The sequence below is a fragment of the Daucus carota genome, chromosome 7 (genome assembly GCF_001625215.2).
Source record: "Daucus carota subsp. sativus chromosome 7, DH1 v3.0, whole genome shotgun sequence".
NCBI classification, from domain to species: domain Eukaryota; kingdom Viridiplantae; phylum Streptophyta; class Magnoliopsida; order Apiales; family Apiaceae; genus Daucus; species Daucus carota.
This window is the reverse complement of record NC_030387.2, coordinates 13481044-13502189: the sequence shown is the minus strand read 5'-3', so window position 1 is coordinate 13502189 and position 21146 is coordinate 13481044. Positions and strand designations below refer to the sequence as shown.

General features: G+C 32.1%; 2 protein-coding genes across 13 annotated transcripts; both read left to right on the top strand.

Annotated features, from left to right (window-relative positions):
- Nucleotides 1-474: 474 nt before the first annotated feature.
- On the top strand, nt 475-4608 carry LOC108195846 (uncharacterized). Of its 3 annotated transcripts, XM_064081297.1 has the most exons (4): nt 475-631; nt 3320-3441; nt 3878-3999; nt 4129-4608. In XM_064081297.1, the coding sequence occupies exons 2-4, from the start codon at nt 3400-3402 to the stop codon at nt 4430-4432; spliced, it is 468 nt and encodes a 155-aa protein (XP_063937367.1). In that variant the 5' UTR covers nt 475-631; nt 3320-3399; the 3' UTR covers nt 4433-4608. The 3 variants fall into 3 exon arrangements, with proteins under 3 accessions (XP_063937367.1, XP_063937365.1, XP_063937366.1); XM_064081295.1 differs by having other exon boundaries at nt 3320-3999; XM_064081296.1 differs by lacking the exon at nt 475-631 and adding an exon at nt 2970-2997 and having other exon boundaries at nt 3320-3999.
- A 936-nt stretch (nt 4609-5544) lies between these two features.
- On the top strand, nt 5545-20935 carry LOC108195844 (dephospho-CoA kinase). 10 transcript variants are annotated; one of them, XM_064081290.1, is made up of 7 exons: nt 5545-5706; nt 6575-6662; nt 16276-16346; nt 18768-18830; nt 19183-19321; nt 19894-20039; nt 20290-20935. In XM_064081290.1, exons 5-7 carry the CDS (start codon nt 19214-19216, stop codon nt 20723-20725), a joined length of 690 nt encoding a protein of 229 aa, XP_063937360.1. In that variant the 5' UTR covers nt 5545-5706; nt 6575-6662; nt 16276-16346; nt 18768-18830; nt 19183-19213; the 3' UTR covers nt 20726-20935. The 10 variants fall into 10 exon arrangements, with proteins under 10 accessions (XP_063937360.1, XP_017218325.1, XP_017218326.1 ...); XM_064081293.1 differs by having other exon boundaries at nt 5547-5706; nt 6578-6662; XM_064081294.1 differs by having other exon boundaries at nt 5549-5706; nt 6581-6662.
- The last annotated feature ends 211 nt before the right edge of the window (nt 20936-21146 follow it).

Below are 21146 nucleotides of genomic sequence, written 5' to 3'. Positions count from 1 at the left end.
AATATATATCATTTTACTCACAACCCTATTTATATCTATTTACTTAATCATTTATAAAAAATTAACCGTTTGTTTTTTTACTACAAAACCACCTTGAGTACCTTCATAATTGTCTCTATTATTTATCAAAATAATTTAGAAATTTCTAAGGCAACATACTCAGGGTGATCACATAAATACATATATTTATTTCTAAATATTTTTTTTAATAAATAGCTATGTGGCTTTATTAATTTCCAAATTATTTTGATAAATACTAGAGACAATTATGAAGGTACTCGAGGTGGTTTTGTAGCAAAAAAACAAATGGTTAATTTTTGATAAATGATTAAATAAAAAAGTATGAATAGTATTGTGGGTAAAATGATATATATTTTGTTTACAGTGGCTCAAACGAGTCCCCGATGAGATAGGTGGGTAAATTGAGACATTTTGACGTAACGGGTGACCAGTTTGATATAAAACCCTTTGTTTAAAGGTACTATTATATTGCGACAATGCTGGCCGAAAATGGCAGGAGAAAGACAAAACGGTACAATTCAAATTCCGGCCCGCTAAAACACACCTCCGCCGCTGAGAACCACCGATTCGAAGGGGCTTATTCTACGGCAGTTTTATCACTAATTGACAAGTATGTTTTGTCTTTTGTTTTCTTCGTACTTTACTCCATTCCATTTGAATTGGGAATCAGCGTTAGGGTTAGGCTGTTAATTAGAATTGGTGGTTAGGGTAATGCTTTAAATTGTTCAAATTGACAAATTGTGTGTGCTTATTTGTGCCTGTTTGATGCATTTCTTGTTCTGTAATTGTTAATAAGCATTGTTAGTGTATATTCTAGACACACTAGAGTTGCGGTGATGGCAGATTTTTTTTGGAGAGACTCGATGATATAAAAGTTCTGCAAACGTTTTTGCCACATAATTTATTTACAGCTCACCAGAAGCTGAAAATAGAATTAAGGGTGTTCGCGGTGCGGGCGGTGCGGTTTTTTCCGCGAACCAACCCGCGCATGCGGTTTGGGAAAATTCGCAAACCACAACCGCACCGCGTGATATAAAAACCGCGTAAACCACACGACAAAATCGCGGTGCGGTGTGGTATGGTTTATGCGGTTTGCGTGGTTTATACATTCAAGAAATTTATACTTTTGAACGACAATATAAATATAATTTTAAGTTGTATGTACTTAAAAATAATTTTCATAATATAAACATATATACAAATTTCAGAATTACGATGCTTACCAAAAGAAATATAAACTAAAATATGAGTATGATAATGATGAAGATTGAATAGATTTGAACACTAACAAGTTATTTTATAGAAAACGAATATAATTATAATATTTAATTTGTCGTCTTAAAACTAACCTTATTTTATTGTAAAATTATTAAGATTAAGTTGAGTAACTTGAATATATATATGGAAGATAACATATAATATAAATATTTGTAATTATATGTGATATATTTTTATATATTAGAAAGTAGCGGTGCGGTGCGGTTTGAACCGCATTTGTATAGTGTTAAACCGCAACCCGCACCGCACCGCGCGGTTTGTTAAAATTTCAACCCGCAACCGCACCACGAAAAAGAAAAACCACATTTTGCGGTGTGGTGTGGAGCGGTGCGGGCGGTTTATGCGGTGTGGGCGGTTTGATGAACACCCCTAAATAGAATGGTTCTGAACTCCTGAATATTTACTGGTGTGTTAATTCCTGCAGGAACTCCAAGATAAAAATATCAGAAGTATATGGCTCCGAATTCTCGGTCCTGTATATTATTAAATCTTTGTGAAACCGTTATAACTTTAGTCTTGAGTCTGAACATAAATCCTCAATATATTGTCTGATTTATATTGAAATATAACTGTCATACTTGGTCATTTGCAAGACAGTAGCATTATGTTAATATTGTTTGATTTCAGGCATTTAGACAGAAGCATTACTAGTAGTTTGATTATGGTCTTTAAAATCATAGCTATTGGAGAAAACTGTAAAATCATATTGTTTGATAATGTAAGTCTAGTGTACAAATACTTCGATCAACAGACTGTTACTAATTAGGCATATAGTTCAGTGTGAGGTGCATTAACAAACAGTTTACGCTTACATTTCTTCAATTACATTGCATCTTATTTGTGCATCCAGTCCCTTCAGTTACATAATATATTTGAGTTTCTTTTAATCTGCTTATGGATTTTAAAATAGCCTTACCTGCTATAGTTTGTAGTTTGAAGCATTAAACTCTTTTCTACAAGAACTTCACCAGAAAATCTTGTACTTTTTGTTCTTTTATAGTACGTCAGAGGCAGAAATTTGAAATTAACCTACCCGCTATTTTTAGGAGCAGGAAGGCAATCTTCCAGCTAAACAGTAGATTGTCTTCCAGCTATGTAACTAGTAGCCGGGAACAAAATCTTTATCTCAGCCGTTGGAACAAAAAGTAGCCGGAAGCTGATGTCTGGTTAAAATGTCCCTGGCCATCAATGACCAGGAACCAGGACCCAATAAATATTAGCTATGTTGTTATTGTATCTTGTAGCTGAAAGTATAATACTCATGTAATTGAATGTGTAGCTTTACAGGGATTGTTATAAATATAACAAGGTGAAGATACGAGTTTTGCTAGTGCTAAACAAAATTGTGATTTTGCTAGGTAATCTATAATAGTTAGTGTTGATCAAGGGCGTTGTTATGATAGGCCTGGATGGCTGATTGAATTTAGTTTTCATCATTGGGTGTTGCTTTTGACCCTGTCCTTTATGTATGATATAATTAACATGCCTGCTTATGCTGTTCAGCGAATGTGTATGGTGCAATTTGTGAGAATTTCTAAATATGCGAGACCTCTATTGCATTTTTACATTTTTACTTGAAACCAATTGCTTAGATGGCAAGTAGTATCAGTGATGAGCTCTATTCCGACATTTTGGAGCCGTCAAGTGCTGTGATGGGTTCGAAGTCGACTTCTGTAGCTAATCATTTGAATTCAAGTGGTATGCGTCTTTGATTATTAATTCAGCATAGTAAATAACTCCTGTGAATGTTTCTATTGATTGAAGATAAACATCCCTATCTTACATTATATATTGAGAAAATGTATGTATGCATGCTGAAATTATGGTACTTAATTATGATATATGTGTACTAACACTTTGGTTCTCGAAATTTGTTATTCAATTGTTTCCCTCTAGTGATTTGTATGGCTCCTATGCTTTAATTATGTTCATTATTATCCTTGTAATCCTTGATTCTTTGTTATGTGCTTTATCTACAAGTTTATTATAATTTATAGAGCACATATTTCTGTTGTTTCAGATAGTCTTGGAGATGTGTTGTCGAATGAAGATGGATCGTCATGGAATGGTTCTGACAACGATGTAGAAAAACCATCTGATATGGATAGGGAATGGTGGAGGAGGAGAGACCAATTCCATACAGTAACTTTACAAACTGAAATTGATTGAGTATTACTAATTGAGTTTATGCATAGGGACTTTTTTGATAATTCCCTTTCAGTATCAAATGATGACATATTGACTGGCACATTAAATTCTTGAGTAAAGTACAAATTGGTTGCCGGACTTCTATTCATTTTTTTCATTTTGTTGGCCGGAATTTCAAATTTGCAATATGGCGGCCATATATTGTTTTAATTCATCAAAACAGTGGTTAAGGGCCACTTTTTGAGAAGAAAAAAAAGATTAGTTTGTTTCTCAGGAAAGTGGCCCTAAACCAATTGTTTAAAACAAAAAAAATATCTGGCCGTCCATTTGTAAATTTGAAATTATGGCCACTAAAGTGCAAAAGCGGATAAAGTTCAGTCACCACTTTGCATTTTACTCTAAATTTCTTAATTCTTTAATAATGTACCAGATAGGGTACAGAGATGGTCTCATTGCTGGGAAAGAAGCTTCTGCACAAGAAGGGTTCAATACCGGCTTCAGTGAATCCGTGTTTGTTGGATACAAGTGGGGTCTTGTTAGAGGTGTAACCAGGTAACCAGATATATGTCCTCTAAATTCTAATGCTAAAAAGACAGCCTCATATTCCTCTAATGTGTATGCATTAAATAGTTTGCATTCAGCATCTTTTAATCTGGTTTTCCATGTGTCGTGTTGATGAAGTGCTCTAGCTAGCCTTCCTGGTGCAGCAGGGAAAATGTTGGTAAAATCCGAGGAAAAGCAAAATAAATTTCTTCAACTGCACAAGTCTGTTGATTCTATATCTACCTCTGATGCACTAAAGCTTTTCCATGATGATATGTGCAACAAATTGGAGAAAGAAAGAGCGCCTTCCGTGCCCACTTCACAAAAGGACAAAGAGTCTGTTACAGGTTCAAATGACAACCTCTTAGAAACTCTTTTTGAAGATATTGAGGCACTAATTTTTGGATCTGCTTTAGAAGTAAATCTTGAGACATCCAAGTAGATAGTTTGTAGCTCTTCATAGTACTGTACAAAATGGGTTTGGGTTGATTTTTTAATATATTCATGGCTTGTGGAATCTGTTGTATTTAAACAGTTAAATATTTGATGTTCGCCTGGAGCATAGACTTCAATATATACATATTGAAGTGTAGGCTATTTATGGTTCAAAATTGCTCAGTCGTGAATCGTCCTGTACTGCAACTGTATAACGACTATTATAAATAAACTGTAATCGAAGGTCATGAAATTTGATTACAACAGCACTTGAATATCCTCCAAGTGAGTTTATATCAATCTCCCTGATGATCTTGTTAGTACCAAATAACACAACTTAAAAGTTAAAACTGAGAAATAATAGAGCAGATTTAGCAATAATGAAATATATAACTTAAAAAAGTCGACACAAACAAGTCATTTTTATTTAACCTACAGGCCACAAGGAATAGGATCAACTCTTAGGTGTTGTAAATTTACGCTAGCTAGTAGCTAATGAACAATAAAAAGGGCGGACCAAGTAAAAAAGTGTAAAATCATGTGGTGCCATTGGGACACGAGGCAACAAGGTCATCTGTACTCCTAACTCCTACCAACATTATTTTAGAGTCATTTAATTCCTCACAAGAGTTGCCATGTGACAATGCGAGCTAGAGCAAGACTCAACACATATATTTATTTTCTGTTCTGTACTCTGTCTATGCTTACAGCCCGGTTAATTAAACCACTTCAACTTGTGTTAGCCACAAGCTAGAGAATGTGATCATACTGACACATTCTGCGCAAAAGATCAACAAAAGTACACTTCATTTTTTGCTCTAAGGTCAAACTTATTATGGGGTAAATTTCTTCACGGCTTTGCTTAATCTCTCTTTTCCCTCTGGGAGATTGGGACATTTCCATGGCAAAATAATAAATGTAACAAGTAACCATCAAATAAATACACAATCAAATTCATTCCTAATCACAAACAGAAACACGTGTAATGCTGGTATGAGCGCCCGCGGAGCCACTCAGTAGCTAAGGTGGGCCATGTGTTACGCTGAGTTATGGACTAATTTGTTGCAATATAGTATCACATAAAAACAGGCCCAGTAATATTACGATTAGAACTCATCGTAAAGCCCAAGACCAGTTTAGTATAAATCTATTCGAACCCCGAAATGTGAGTCAGAAACCCTAAGATAAACAAGCCGCAAGGTACTGCACAACGAAGATTGGAGTTTGGAGAAGGAAGCTTATGTCATCTTTCAGTGTGCTTGCCCGACGAACGTGACAGAGGTTCTATTCTTGGCTTCTTAAATACTACCCTAGATTCATATATGATTCTCACATTCATATGCAGAAATAGTATTATACACAAAGCATATATGGTTATCATCATCAATCATACTATTACTGCCCGATATGATTCAATTAGATGTATAATTACAATAGATTGAACTATCAGCATTTGGAAATATTATATATTATAGCATAATACCAAATCTACATGACAAATTTCAATGTTTGTTTCTGTTCACTTGTGTAATTGTCATTAGATTATCGTTCACTCTCAATTACCCTATGTATTTGCAATTAGGACCCTACCATACTGATTTGCCTAAGATTTTTCTACCTATGCTCAGGACTTGAAACTGAGCTGTCCAGCAGCTTTTATTAGAATAGATAATTGATAAGGGTGCGCCCTATTCCTGGGCAAAAAACTTTTGAATTGGCAAAATACCTGATAGCATAATGCAAAATATGTCATTAATTTTCATCTCCGGCTTCCCCTTTTTATAATAGCATTCCTCTGCTCACCTTTTCTTACAACTGAAGTTTTCAAGACCCGGGTAGAAGATGGAAGTGAGCTGTGACCAGGGTAAATTCCGAACTCGGAAATTGGTTCAAATTTACCCAATTTAAATGTAATCTTTGCTTTCTGGATGTTATGTTTTAGCAACTGGAAGTCCTCCATATATTCATACAAAAGTAAAATGTGATTCTTCCAAGTAGTTTAAAATCCAAATACACATTACAATTTACATAATACATGATTGGCTAGTCCATTTTGTTTTGCTTCAATATTATCTAGCCATCGACATAGCATGTTAACAATGTGTATTGCACATACTTCTTATATACATAACCATCAACTTTTGTGCAGTAGCAGGCTAGCAGCAGCTCCAGTGTCGCTTCACATTGAACAATTTGCAATTAAGTGTTTATAAGGAGAATAGGCGCTGGGAGAAAAGGTGTGTTCCCCTAATTTGTCTAATAACATTCACCATCTTTTCTATATCGTTGTTGTGGACTTTAATTTTACTGCTACATGTAATCTTAACGTCAGTTCAGTCATTTCTTTGTTAATAGCCATTGTTGCTTAAAATCCAGTCATTTTCTCTTGTTTTACTGCTCCTCTTTCGTTTTGTTTTCAGTTCTGTTGTGCCTGTCTGTCTTATTGTTTCTAAGGGGCCTTGTTTATTTTCAGTTAATAAACATTTAAAGTTTTAAACTACAAAATAACTTAAAATTTTACCACCAGGTCTCGATTTTGGCTGCTCAAACCAAAATTTTCAACAACTCAAAGAAACCCAAAATTCATGTACACTTGAACTTCGATTAGGCTTACAGAATTCGATTAATCTCAAACAAGATGACATGCCCACCAAGAAATAATAACAAAAATAACAAAACCCTAACAAACCACCAAGTAACAATAAGAAACACACTATAAGCAGATATGAAAGGAAAACAAAAAAACATAACACATAACAAATTTATACAAACAAATATACACAACATGATATTAAAGCAAAAGGGTGACCAAAGATTGAATCTTTTTTGAATTTACCTTCACCATCTTCACGGCTCTGAATCTTCAGTCCCTCTATACTATAATATAATAAGGCAACATAGGTATAATTGGTAGTCGTACAAAATTTTGGTTTGGTCATCTCCTTTGTAACTACAAGTCTGTCACGGGTAGACTTCTCTTGCTCTTATAATATTGGAGAGTTTTATACCATTTAAATAAGATAAAAACTCCTTTTTATTCTTTTAAATATAATTTATATACTATTTTATAATAAATCGACATTGGTATAATTTGTAGTCGTCAAAAAAATATAAACTCCCCTGTATTCTTTTAAATATAATTTATATACCATATTATAATAAATCGATATTGGTATAATTTGTAGTCGTCCAAAAAATATAATCAGTTGGTAAATATAATTTGGTTAAAATCCAATCCATCATTACTAAAATACTAATAAGATGATGTTAAAATTTAAATTATAATTAATAAATTATGAATTTTATATCCGCCCGTGCTTCGCACGGGTTAAAGGCTAGTATATATAATAAGACAACCAAAGGCAAAAGTTGTCAAGAAAATGGTCGCGAAAAGTCGAATATGCCCCTATTTATCTCATAATTACAGGAAAGCAATCGATTAATGCATTTATTACATTTAAACTATTAAATACTATTGAATAATTATATTCCTTTCTTATGTTAATTATATTTATTACATTCATACTCACCCATTTATAACAGCGTCATTATTTAATTATTTTTAACACATGGTTAAATAGTCCTGATTAATTACTTTGCGCAAAAAAAATTCTTTTTGAATTAGAATCATGTCATTGAACTCTACAGTGTGCACTCCTATGTACGAGACCTAAAATAGACCATAAAATGAGAGTGAAAAAGTTCATCTATATACAGTTGATCAGTAAATAATTTAGTGATTTTGAATTGCACATTAAATTTATTTAGCTTAATAAGCGAGAATAAGTACTTAGACTTGAGAACTACAAGAACCAGAATGAGATGTATCAAACTTGACAAATATGGCCAAGTTTTGTTCAAGTGGCCAAGAGTTAGACTTAAAATCAAGTTACGTGTCATGCAAATAATGTAAAAAATCAATTTGGAGAATGATCTGTATTTGAATATCGACTGAGTAATTTCGTAACACCAAATCTAATAAATGAATGATAGATAAATAATCTGTCATAAAATTTTCTTAAAAAAGCATGTAATATATAGATACGTTTTCATTAATAATAGAGTAATAGATGATCAATTAAAGGTGATGAATGTATCTTCCAGTCGACGAGTGACAAACTGTAAGTATATATTAAGGAGTTTAAAATTAGTGCCGACTATGCACGTTCCCTATATAAAGCTCAATTAATTGTCATCTGTCATATGATTGTATCAAATCAATTTTAACTATCGAATTTTGATTAAACAATCTACTGGACAAATTAATATCAGTATAAACGTCTTTGTATACAAATTATGTTGTGTTAATTCAAGTTGAATAAAAATATTATTAACATTATTAGTTGAATTTTAAAATAAATTTATATTTATAAAATTATAAATGAAATATATTATACAAAAATTAAATTAAAATCAAAATACATAATTTTAAAATAAATATTTATTATAAACTGCGGGCCCGTGCCTCGCACGGGCTTTTATGCTAGTTATCATAAATACCAGAATTTCACTCACCTTATCGTCGACCCACAAAACTCCGGTTAAAACACTTCTTATCTCAATTACACATCTAAATACTAACATCCGTGATTTATATAAACTTACGATTAATTTCAGAAAATGATCATCTCATTGGCGGGCAAGAGATGATTTATTCCAAAAGTGAAATCAAAACACTTAAATATGTGCTCAGAACTATATCTGACAATTTATTTAGAGCCTTTTTAGATGAACTTGAAAAAAAATTCGCATGACTTGAAGTTGATCAAGTCAAAAGTGAAAAAACTAATTTTAAGTTAGTATTAATTTGGACAACGTTGTTGTTCTGTGTAACTTGTGAATTATTAAAAGAATAAATATAAAATTAAAGTTCAAAATATTAGGTTTCTTGAACTTAAAACTAAACAAAGATTTAAATAACTAAATATCAAGTAGGCTGGAGATAAAAAAAAAACCAAAACATAGTATAGATAAATGCAGTAAATGTTTGTGCTTGATCAATCTACAAGCCTCGCTGGGAGCCCTGCTATATCTTACCCTGATCTTGGTATTGAAACTTTAGCGATTGACATGAACTCCGAGCCTACTAAGGCAATTGTGCCTGAGATTACCGTTTTAAAAGAAGAGGCAAGAGATGGAAGCTTGTCTGATTAAAATTTAATATTTAAATTATTATTAAGAAATTTTTTAAAATATAAGTTTTGAAAAAATATATGTTTTAGAAAATGTATCAAGTAATATAAAAAGATGTTGACAATTCAAATGAACAAATTTTTATTAATTTCTACTTTATTACTAATAATATTCTCGCACAAAAATTTCGACCAACTAAAAACCTTTCATCTAAATAAAAATTAGCTATTATACATTTTTGCTAGCGTATTAGAGCATCTCCAAAGATAATCCCTATATTGATTACTTAAAAAATAATAAAATAATGGTTACCTAAAATATAAGTAAGCAAAAAGTTGTTTTACTCCGATGATATTACCTATACTTGTTACCTATAATTTAAAAATTAATATTTATTCAATATTTAAGGTAATATATGTGAGAAGAGATAGAGTTGGAGTAAATATATGTTATATTATACTAGCCTTTAACCCGTGCGAAGCACGGGCGGGTATAGAATTCGTAATTTATTAATTATAATTTAAATTTTAACATCATCTTATTAGTATTTTAGTATTAATGAATTAGATTCTAACCAGATTATATTTACCAACTTATTACATTTTTTGGAGTTTATTATAATATAGTATATAAATAATATAAAATTATATTTAAAAGAATAATGGTGGAGTTTTTTATCTTGTATTACATCACAAGTGTTTGTAATTTATTGCTGAATCATCTTAAATCATTTCTTCCTGTATGATTTTAAGGCCAGAAACAAATCTCTCTCATGACATTGTCTCCTTCTCCTGGCAAGAATGATTTGCCTAATACCTTTCATAAAATTTCATGTTTTTGAAGTATTCACGTGTGTGATATATTTCACTCTGTGATTGTAGACTTAAAGCCCGAGCTAGCAATATTACATGAGCCTCTATGGTGGCAGATGTTAATTTTCTAGCTAGCCGGATGACGGGCCAGACAAATATAATTTAAAGTCAACCATCCAAAATTTTTAGTCAACCCATAATTAGGATTCCGTGTATATATGTTTCAAGTTTCAATTATGTAGCGGTACTATCCGAAACTGGATCAGTTGGAAATGTACACCCTGCATCCCAACTTTCATTCTTAATCGCTGTTTTCTTACCTAAATTGTGTCTAGTGAATACAGATATGCCTTAAATGTCATGTTCGAGTGTTTTTTTGCAAAACATGTATGGGAAGCTTTTGGCCTTCTAAATTATGCTCAAATCTTTTCAAATGAGACGGTTGTAGATATGTTCAAACGGCTGTTCAGAAATGAAACAATGGAGCAGAATGTTTTAGTAGCATTGTTTTGCTGGAGCATGTGGAACCGATGAAATAAGTGGGTGCGAGAGATATCCAAAGATCAAATTTCTATACAGACTAACCCCCGCGCAACACACAGTCCCTCACAACAATATGCAAACATGAGGGCAAAAAAAAAAAAGTGAATTCAGAAAGATAACCTTGATACTCCCTAATGAACTTGCCCAGAAGCTTTTCACTCTGGCCATTCAACTTCCCAGTTCCAGGATATCAAAGAAATATAGAGAGATGAAGAGAGAAGGTCGAGCGAAACAGAGATGTGAAGATGAAGAGAGATCGATAGAGTAGACAGAGAGAGATAGGACATACCTGAGTGAAAATGACGGCTGATATACAATAAGTTGTGAGGAAGTAGTTTATAACTTATAAAGATATAAGTAGTTTTTTTTTAACCTAAGGGTATTTCAAACCTTCTATACTTTTGCGAGTTTTTGCGCTTTTTATTGCGAGTTTTGGCGAGTTTTTGCGAGTAATCGCGAGTTAAACGCGATTTTTGGACAAATTATGAATTTTATCTCACAAACTCTCAAAACTAATATATGGCTACACCAATTTACAGACAATATTAGACTTTTATGCCATATGAACTAGATTACTGGTGATCATGTCATATTTCATGTTATGCTATACCCTCAGCAGGAGTTCTTGCCTTTTTATTGATAATAAGTTGCATCTTATCTCTAGTGATTTTGTGGCTGATGAAAAGAAAGCATCAACACTAAGCATTATTTATAAAATTTTACACATTATTTTTTAATGTTACCAAAACCAAGTAAAAAGTTATGATTTCTAATATTTATGATAATATATTTAGATTTTATCAAGTTTATTTATTATTTATTTTTAATTAAAACAAAAAAAATAACTATATAATAAAATATAAATAATAAATAAACTTGATAAAATATAAATATATTATTTTAAATACTAGAAGTCATAACCTTTTAGTTGGTTGCGGTAACATTTAAAAATAATGTGTAAAACTTTATAAATAATATTTTTACTACTTGAACTCATATTTAAAGGTACTTGTTTGATATTTATGATGACTTTAGCGACCATCTTGATACCGTTTTGAGTTCGGTGACCAACTTGATACATTAAGCCCACTTCAGTGACCAACTTGATAATAAAATGCCGAACAATATAATTAATCATATCATCGAGAAAATTAAAAATTATATACGTCTGTTATTTTCCATGTGCGAAGCACGGGCAATATTTATAGATGGTTTTACTTCGCAGCATATAGTTATATAGTTTTCTTGCGCTTTTACTAGCTGTTTGAATGAACTTTGCGTGTTTGAATGAAGAGATTATGATTAAAAAGTAGCGTCTCTAATTATTTATATGTATTTTAGACAAAAGATATTCAAAATTGTATATTTATAATTAGTTATACATTTATCTATAATTTTTTTTAATATTAATATATGTCATTAACAGTAGTTTTATCTTTTTCAACTAATTATAAATTATATTTAAAAAAATATTAATATACATAAGTAGTGTTTTTAGTAGGTATTGACAGAGTTACTTATTTTGTTCCTTGTACGCTCATCCTTGACCATCTTCTCAAACACATCATTAAAGTCTTCTCTTATTCGGGAAGCATAGGCAGGATTTGTTTCAAGAAGTTCAAAATATTTTCCCGGACTGAGAAACAAGGTAGATTATTTCAACGATCCCCAATGATCTTCACTGCTTTATTTCTAATTGCATTTTTTCCACTTACAATATTTTCTTGATTTGAACTTTTACATACTTGAACAACATTTTTCTCACCAATTTTCTTGACATTGCTTTTAAGTAAGTTCGCCAACATTTGTGCATCATGTGATTCGGTTGAATCATTAATCAAAACCAAAATGAAATTACCTTGAGGACTATTAGTAAGGAAGTTTATGAGACCACTCCTTTGTCTATCCGTCCATCCATCTGACATAAGTGCGCAACCATACATCTTCCAAGTTTTCTCTTGTTTCTCCTTCAATTCACAAGTTAGGACGTTTTCTTTTCGGACATTAAGTTTTATTGTCTAAACTTCCGGAGACATTTTCATGTCTTTGGGTTATATAATAAGCTTTTTGAATGAATTAAACTCCTCGGAGTATTGGTGTATCTCATTACGGGCAAGTGCTTTTCTGTCCAAAAAAAAAAAAGTGCAACTTGGAAGAACTGCGAAAATAGCGACACTGATATGCTTCTTTTTCTGCACTTGGAGATATCTGCTAAACTGTATGCAGAGAGGCAATTACTGAACAAAGAAACAGCCAGCAGGAGCCAATTACTAAAGAGTCCCAGGGTGAAGGAGTTGGAAAGAGTTAGTGATGGATGAAGGTCAGGGTAATTTCAGTGCACTGCCTCCATTTATAGCCAAGACTTATGAAATGGTGGATGATTTTTCAACGGATCTCATTGTATCTTGGAGTATGAACAATAGAAGTTTTGTTGTGTGGAATCCGCCAGTCAAAAGATCCAGTGTTGTCAATCACTATATCTGCCTTGGTCTTTTTTACATCAAGAGGCATCTGAGCATCTATCCTGCTTTTTGCATCTTCCATCGATGTACCATCTCTTTCCATAAGCCGTGTAAGCTGAGTTTCTGGATCAACCCATACAACAATAGTGGGACTTGTCCACTTGTCCATCTTAACCTCGAACAACAAGGGGATGTCGAGGACGATAACCTTGTAACCCTTCAGCCATAATTTTATAATTTCTTGAAAAATACCCTGTGATATATAAGGTGCAAGTAACCTACAAAATGGAGTAAAATCCTCGAATCAAAACATAAATGCATATTAAACGCAGAATTTTTGCGAATCGTCATTAAGAGAAGCATAAATGCAATAAAATATTAAATTAAAATGAGAAGGTAATTCAAAAAACTCCACCAACAAAATCTGTTTTAAATATTTATTTTAATTGTTTAAAGTATACTTCGGGCTTGCAGAAAAGGTAATCATCTGTGGATGGTTTAATTGCATATTCGTACTTATTCGTACTATTCGTATAATAAAATTATAAATCAACATTTGACTTATAAATCAGAATCTAAAAAGTTGAAAATCTAAAATTTTTTAGTGACTTATTTTTACTTTTGAAATTTGACTTTACAAAAATATATAGCATCACCTCCAAAGATAATTTATAATATTTTATTATTATATCTAATAAGTTATAAATATCAAAACTATTATTTTCTTTTCATTTTTACGTAACTTCTCCATAATAAGCAATAAGGACTTAAACAAGCCAAATGTCCACGTAAAATACTGGACGACTTTACATTAACTAGGTTTTTTTATGCACACATGGCTTTTCCTTTTTACTTCCCTAAATAGCTTTTATTGATTTTAGTGTTTTATAACTAGAAGGAAATTAAATTCATGGGCATGCGTAGACTTCTGGAACAATAAAAATTACTTTTTGTAATTTGTTTATGGATTTCAGATTAATGGGTATCGTAATTCGTAACGGAGGTTCTTTGAATGCAAATCATAATGATTACTCAGACATTTAAACAAAAAGTTTGCTAAAAGCGTCTAGTTGTGCGTATATACTAGTAATCAGAAACAAAAAGGCATATATCAGGATTCCTGGATTCCTACAATATAAAATGGCAATCCACAAGTATGCGTGTTATAGAGTTCAAAACTACCTAATACATTGAACCATCAACAACATTATGTACCTAAAATCACAAGCCTTTACGAATCGATGGTAGTGCACAATCATTTCTAAGCTAGCTAACTTTAACCATCAACAAGAGCACTAGAAGCGTATTACCCTATAGGATGACAGTTGATACTATCCCGAGGAGGCCTGCTAAGGATGCTTAGAATGAATAGACTCGACAGGAGAAAACCCATTCATGTTAGAAGGTAGTATATCAGTATCGACAGAGTTTGAAATTAAATTGTTGAAATACACGGAGGCTACTTGAAAGTACATAAACCTTGCAGCACAATGGAATGTCTCAACTAAAAATGCATTAAATCCACTAGATTTATACTTTTATGTCATGTCTAAGATCCCCTCAAATTCCAAGTCATGTTTAAGATCTCCAACATTCAAACTGAATGATACAGTTTATAGAGTAATATCTTAGGAATCCAATGATAAAATGGCAATCTAAAAGTATCCAAAGTATATATTTCCATATTACCCGATCCATCAAGCCATAAAGTACTCGTTAAACCTTGAATAACAAGCCTTTACATATTAACAAGACTGCACAATCATCTCTAAGCTAACTTACCATCATCTCAAGACAACAATAGGAGCACTAGATATACTAAACCCGTGAGCAGAAGGCTGATACTATAAAAGAGGCCTATAATTGCCAAGGATACTTAGAACTACTAGACTCCCCATTCTTATTAGGAGGTAGTATATCAACTTGAATAGACTTTAAACTAGTAAACACAGAGAAGCTACTTGAAGGTTAATATGCTTTCTAGGCTCCTTAATGTATACCTACTTATCAAATCGAGCAACCTATTAGGCTTTTTTCAAATATAGCCAAGTTGCGAATTTTTTTTCAAAAATACGATGCAACCTCAATTGCAACTCCCGTAATTTGAAAATCAACTGATTTCAACCAAAATTGCAACCAAGTATGCAATTTGGACCGTATATTTGCAAATTTCCCTAAGTTGTTTTAGAATGGAATCACTAACAACTAGCAAACAATCCAACACATTAATTACGTGGGGAAAAACTATCAGCACAAAGCAATATACATTCTAAATCCGATGACAGTGAAATTAGCACAAACAATCACTAGCCAATTGTTAACAAGAATAAAACGTCGAATTACAACACTTACATACAAGTCAAAGATGTAATATACAAACATATACTTATATTACATACAACAATTACATACCAAAGAAAACTTTACCTCGAAGAGCGGATTCTCTCGTGTTGATCGAACCCCACACTCGCAAGTAGGAGGTAAGTTTGGGCGTTTCGCTATACCAAACAACCAAACAAAAAACAAACAGCATTTACTACTGTATCTCATTTCTAACTTTAAATTTAAAACAAAACAAAGTAATTATGATTTATAAAATTATTCGATAACTTACTAACTTATAATATTAATAAAATTTAACTAAAATCCAATTTATTAATACTAAAATATTAATAAAATGGTGTTAAAAATTAAATTATAATTAATAAATTATGAATCATATATCCGCCCGTGCTTTGCACGGGGTTATGGATTTTAGTTAAATTTTATTAATATTATAAGTTAGTAAGTTATCGAATAATTTTATAAATCATAATTACTTTGTTTTGTTTTAAATTTAAAGTTAGAAATGAGATACAGTAGTAAATGCTGTTTGTTTTTTGTTTGGTTGTTTGGTATAGCGAAACGCCCAAACTTACCTCCTACTTGCGAGTGTGGGGTTCGATCAACACGAGAGAATCCGCTCTTCGAGGTAAAGTTTTCTTTGGTATGTAATTGTTGTATGTAATATAAGTATATGTTTGTATATTACATCTTTGACTTGTATGTAAGTGTTGTAATTCGACGTTTTATTCTTGTTAACAATTGGCTAGTGATTGTTTGTGCTAATTTCACTGTCATCGGATTTAGAATGTATATTGCTTTGTGCTGATAGTTTTTCCCCACGTAATTAATGTGTTGGATTGTTTGCTAGTTGTTAGTGATTCCATTCTAAAACAACTTAGGGAAATTTGCAAATATACGGTCCAAATTGCATACTTGGTTGCAATTTTGGTTGAAATCAGTTGATTTTCAAATTACGGGAGTTGCAATTGAGGTTGCATCGTATTTTTGAAAAAAAATTCGCAACTTGGCTATATTTGAAAAAAGCCTAATAGGTTGCTCGATTTGATAAGTAGGTATACATTAAGGAGCCTAGAAAGCATATTAACCTTCAAGTAGCTTCTCTGTGTTTACTAGTTTAAAGTCTATTCAAGTTGATATACTACCTCCTAATAAGAATGGGGAGTCTAGTAGTTCTAAGTATCCTTGGCAATTATAGGCCTCTTTTATAGTATCAGCCTTCTGCTCACGGGTTTAGTATATCTAGTGCTCCTATTGTTGTCTTGAGATGATGGTAAGTTAGCTTAGAGATGATTGTGCAGTCTTGTTAATATGTAAAGGCTTGTTATTCAAGGTTTAACGAGTACTTTATGGCTTGATGGATCGGGTAATATGGAAATATATACTTTGGATACTTTTAGATTGCCATTTTATCATTGGATTCCTAAGATATTACTCTATAAACTGTATCATTCAGTTTGAATGTTGGAGATCTTAAACATGACTTGGAATTTGAGGGGATCTTAGACATGACATAAAAGTATAAATCTAGTGGATTTAATGCATTTTTAGTTGAGACATTCCATTGTGCTGCAAGGTTTATGTACTTTCAAGTAGCCTCCGTGTATTTCAACAATTTAATTTCAAACTCTGTCGATACTGATATACTACCTTCTAACATGAATGGGTTTTCTCCTGTCGAGTCTATTCATTCTAAGCATCCTTAGCAGGCCTCCTCGGGATAGTATCAACTGTCATCCTATAGGGTAATACGCTTCTAGTGCTCTTGTTGATGGTTAAAGTTAGCTAGCTTAGAAATGATTGTGCACTACCATCGATTCGTAAAGGCTTGTGATTTTAGGTACATAATGTTGTTGATGGTTCAATGTATTAGGTAGTTTTGAACTCTATAACACGCATACTTGTGGATTGCCATTTTATATTGTAGGAATCCAGGAATCCTGATATATGCCTTTTTGTTTCTGATTACTAGTATATACGCACAACTAGACGCTTTTAGCAAACTTTTTGTTTAAATGTCTGAGTAATCATTATGATTTGCATTCAAAGAACCTCCGTTACGAATTACGATACCCATTAATCTGAAATCCATAAACAAATTACAAATAGTAATTTTTATTGTTCCAGAAGTCTACGCATGCCCATGAATTTAATTTCCTTCTAGTTATAAAACACTAAAATCAATAAAAGCTATTTAGGGAAGTAAAAAGGAAAAGCCATGTGTGCATAAAAAAACCTAGTTAATGTAAAGTCGTCCAGTATTTTACGTGGACATTTGGCTTGTTTAAGTCCTTATTGCTTATTATGGAGAAGTTACGTAAAAATGAAAAGAAAATAATAGTTTTGATATTTATAACTTATTAGATATAATAATAAAATATTATAAATTATCTTTGGAGGTGATGCTATATATTTTTGTAAAGTCAAATTTCAAAAGTAAAAATAAGTCACTAAAAAATTTTAGATTTTCAACTTTTTAGATTCTGATTTATAAGTCAAATGTTGATTTATAATTTTATTATACAAATAGTACGAATAAGTATGAATTAACTAATTTTTAGTTATAAGTAAGAAATCCGGGTATTTTAAGCCCATCCAAACAACCACTAAATTAGTATCACAATTTTACTTATTTTTTAACTATTTTATTTACTACTCTACACCAGCTTTATAAACAGGTAATTAAGATTTCAAATTAGTCATGTAACACTGTCCTGATCAATTCCATTTTAAAAAAACAATATGAATTTGAAAATTGTACTTCGAACTCGAACATAATTTCATGTAAATGAAATTTAAACATAAGCTGAATGATCAGATTTTCCTTTTGAGTTGAATTTATCAAAAAATGAAGATATATTTTAAATTTAATTTTAAAAATAATGGACTTGAAATCTGAACATGCGAATTTAGCTATAACATATATATAATACACAATGTAATTAAAAAAATAAAAATAAAAATAAAAATTATTATATCGATTTAAAAAAAACAACTTCCAAAGTGTTGAAGTGAGAGAGTAACTTCTAATTTTTTGCCAAATGCCCAGACATACTTCCAACTAGTTCCAATCGTTGGGTTGGATCAAGAAGAGAGGATCCCATTCTTCGAGGTAAAGTTTTTCTTGTATGTAATCTATATTGTATTAATTTGATTGTAGTGTTTTGATAAAATGACTACTAGCATAGAGCAGGATTTGTGGTACACTGGTAGTAACTTGTTGACAAAAATCGAGATCATAATTTCATAAATTTTGGACACAACCCTTATTATGTTTTAGAGACGCTGACATGCTTATGTGTACATATTTGATTAAGTTGCTAGTATGATTGTCATAGTTAAGGTCTTACTTTCAACTCTTGTAAGTTGTAAGTCAAAATGCAAAATTTCTTTCTACCAGTCTAAGGTCCTTATGTTATCTTAATTGTGTAGTGATCTGGAGATTTGAAATTTGTTGCCTGTAGGAAGGAGAGATCAAGAAGCAAAAAGGCAATTATGAGGATTGTCGGATTGACAGGTGGAATCGGATCGGGGAAGAGTACTGTTTCTAATCTCTTCAAGTCTCACTCAATCCCAGTCGTGGATGCAGATCTTGTTGCTCGTGTATGCTCTTGTTCTCGCTTGTTTCAATGTGTTTATACATATAACCTGTGAAGATTTACTTAAAAATTCAATAATATATTTGCCTGTTTTCCATTTTTATTCTGTTGCTGATTTATGTGCGTATATTAAGAGATACGAAAGGATTTACTTGTTTCTCTTGACAAAAAAAAGGAAGAAGAACGGTTATACTTGATATTCGATAAATAGATTTTCTGCTGTATTGTTTATGCTTTCACTTGGTTTTGAAATTTTGGAACCTTAATTCAATTTCTTCATCTCGTAGAGGTTTAGAATTAGAAACTTTTTTAATGTCTGTTTGTAAAGCATTGTTTTTAGTTCTCTATATATTTTTCTCGTACAAATTGATTTTTGGCTCAAATCCATAACTACAACATAAAAAAGAAAATTCTCTGATGGATATATTTTGCAACTACATACTGATACCTATTAAGATTGTATTTTTCAGATATGTTTACAAGTTGTCAGAATGTAATTCTTCATGGAACTTTTTATTGGAGCAAAATATTATGATTCATAATTTTGGTTAGCATGTTTCATAATTTGCTTCACAGGATGTTTTGAAGAAGGGAACTGGTGGTTGGAAAAAGGTAGTTGAAGCATTTGGCGAGGACATACTTCAGGCCAATGGTGAGGTTGATAGGCCAAAGCTAGGCCAAATTGTGTTTACTGATCAAGGGAAACGCCAGGTCCTTAATAGGTAAGTTGTGACTTGTGAATATGCAATTAAACCATCCACAGATGATTACCTTTTCTGCAAGCCCGAAGTATACTTTAAACAATTAAAATAAATATTTAAAACAGATTTTGTTGGTGGAGTTTTTTGAATTACCTTCTCATTTTAATTTAATATTTTATTGCATTTATGCTTCTCTTAATGACGATTCGCAAAAATTCTGCGTTTAATATGCATTTATGTTTTGATTCGAGGATTTTACTCCATTTTGTAGGTTACTTGCACCTTATATATCACAGGGTATTTTTCAAGAAATTATAAAATTATGGCTGAAGGGTTACAAGGTTATCGTCCTCGACATCCCCTTGTTGTTCGAGGTTAAGATGGACAAGTGGACAAGTCCCACTATTGTTGTATGGGTTGATCCAGAAACTCAGCTTACACGGCTTATGGAAAGAGATGGTACATCGATGGAAGATGCAAAAAGCAGGATAGATGCTCAGATGCCTCTTGATGTAAAAAAGACCAAGGCAGATATAGTGATTGACAACACTGGATCTTTTGAAGAGCTAAAGGAACATTTTTTGAGGGTACTAAAACAGGTCACAAAGCCATTGACATGGACTGAGTTTTGGCTTTCCAGACAGGGAGCTTTTCTAGCATTTGGGTCGATTTTTATCGGGGTTTTAGTATGTAGGAAAGCTTTATAAATGAAATGCTTTTTGACAAAAAGTTGCGCTGAAGTTCATAGTGGTTGTGATTATTTCCTCCCACATGGAAGCATGCATTCTATACTGCTAAACCAAGTAGACAATTATTTCTAGTTATAACACTTTATTACTGTAGTATAATACACTCTTTGTTTATGAAGTTGATTGTGAATGGATATATGAAATGAACACATTGCCATTGAGGTGAAAGTTGCCAAGGAGATAACACATTGAACTAATAAACTGTAATAAGCCTTCACAATTCACAGTTTTAGGTAATGAAACCAAATCTAGCTGGTAGTAGATACTAATTGGGCGCTCTCACCACTACCATATATCATATGTGAGACCGTGTTGACGTTTAGTAAAATAAACCAACTTTTCATAGTCTCAGTAAAATAGACCAACTTTTCATAACTAT

Coding starts and splice junctions, on each gene's coding strand:
- LOC108195846 (XM_064081295.1), top strand. CDS start 3,791: ATGGCCACTAAAGTGCAAAAGCGGATAAAGTTCAGTCACCACTTTGCA. Junction 4,000..4,128: donor CTTGTTAGAGGTGTAACCAG/GTAACCAGATAT, acceptor GTGTTGATGAAG/TGCTCTAGCTAGCCTTCCTG.
- LOC108195844 (XM_017362836.2), top strand. CDS start 19,214: ATGAGGATTGTCGGATTGACAGGTGGAATCGGATCGGGGAAGAGTACT. Junction 19,322..19,893: donor ATGCAGATCTTGTTGCTCGT/GTATGCTCTTGT, acceptor TTTGCTTCACAG/GATGTTTTGAAGAAGGGAAC. Junction 20,040..20,289: donor AAACGCCAGGTCCTTAATAG/GTAAGTTGTGAC, acceptor TCCATTTTGTAG/GTTACTTGCACCTTATATAT.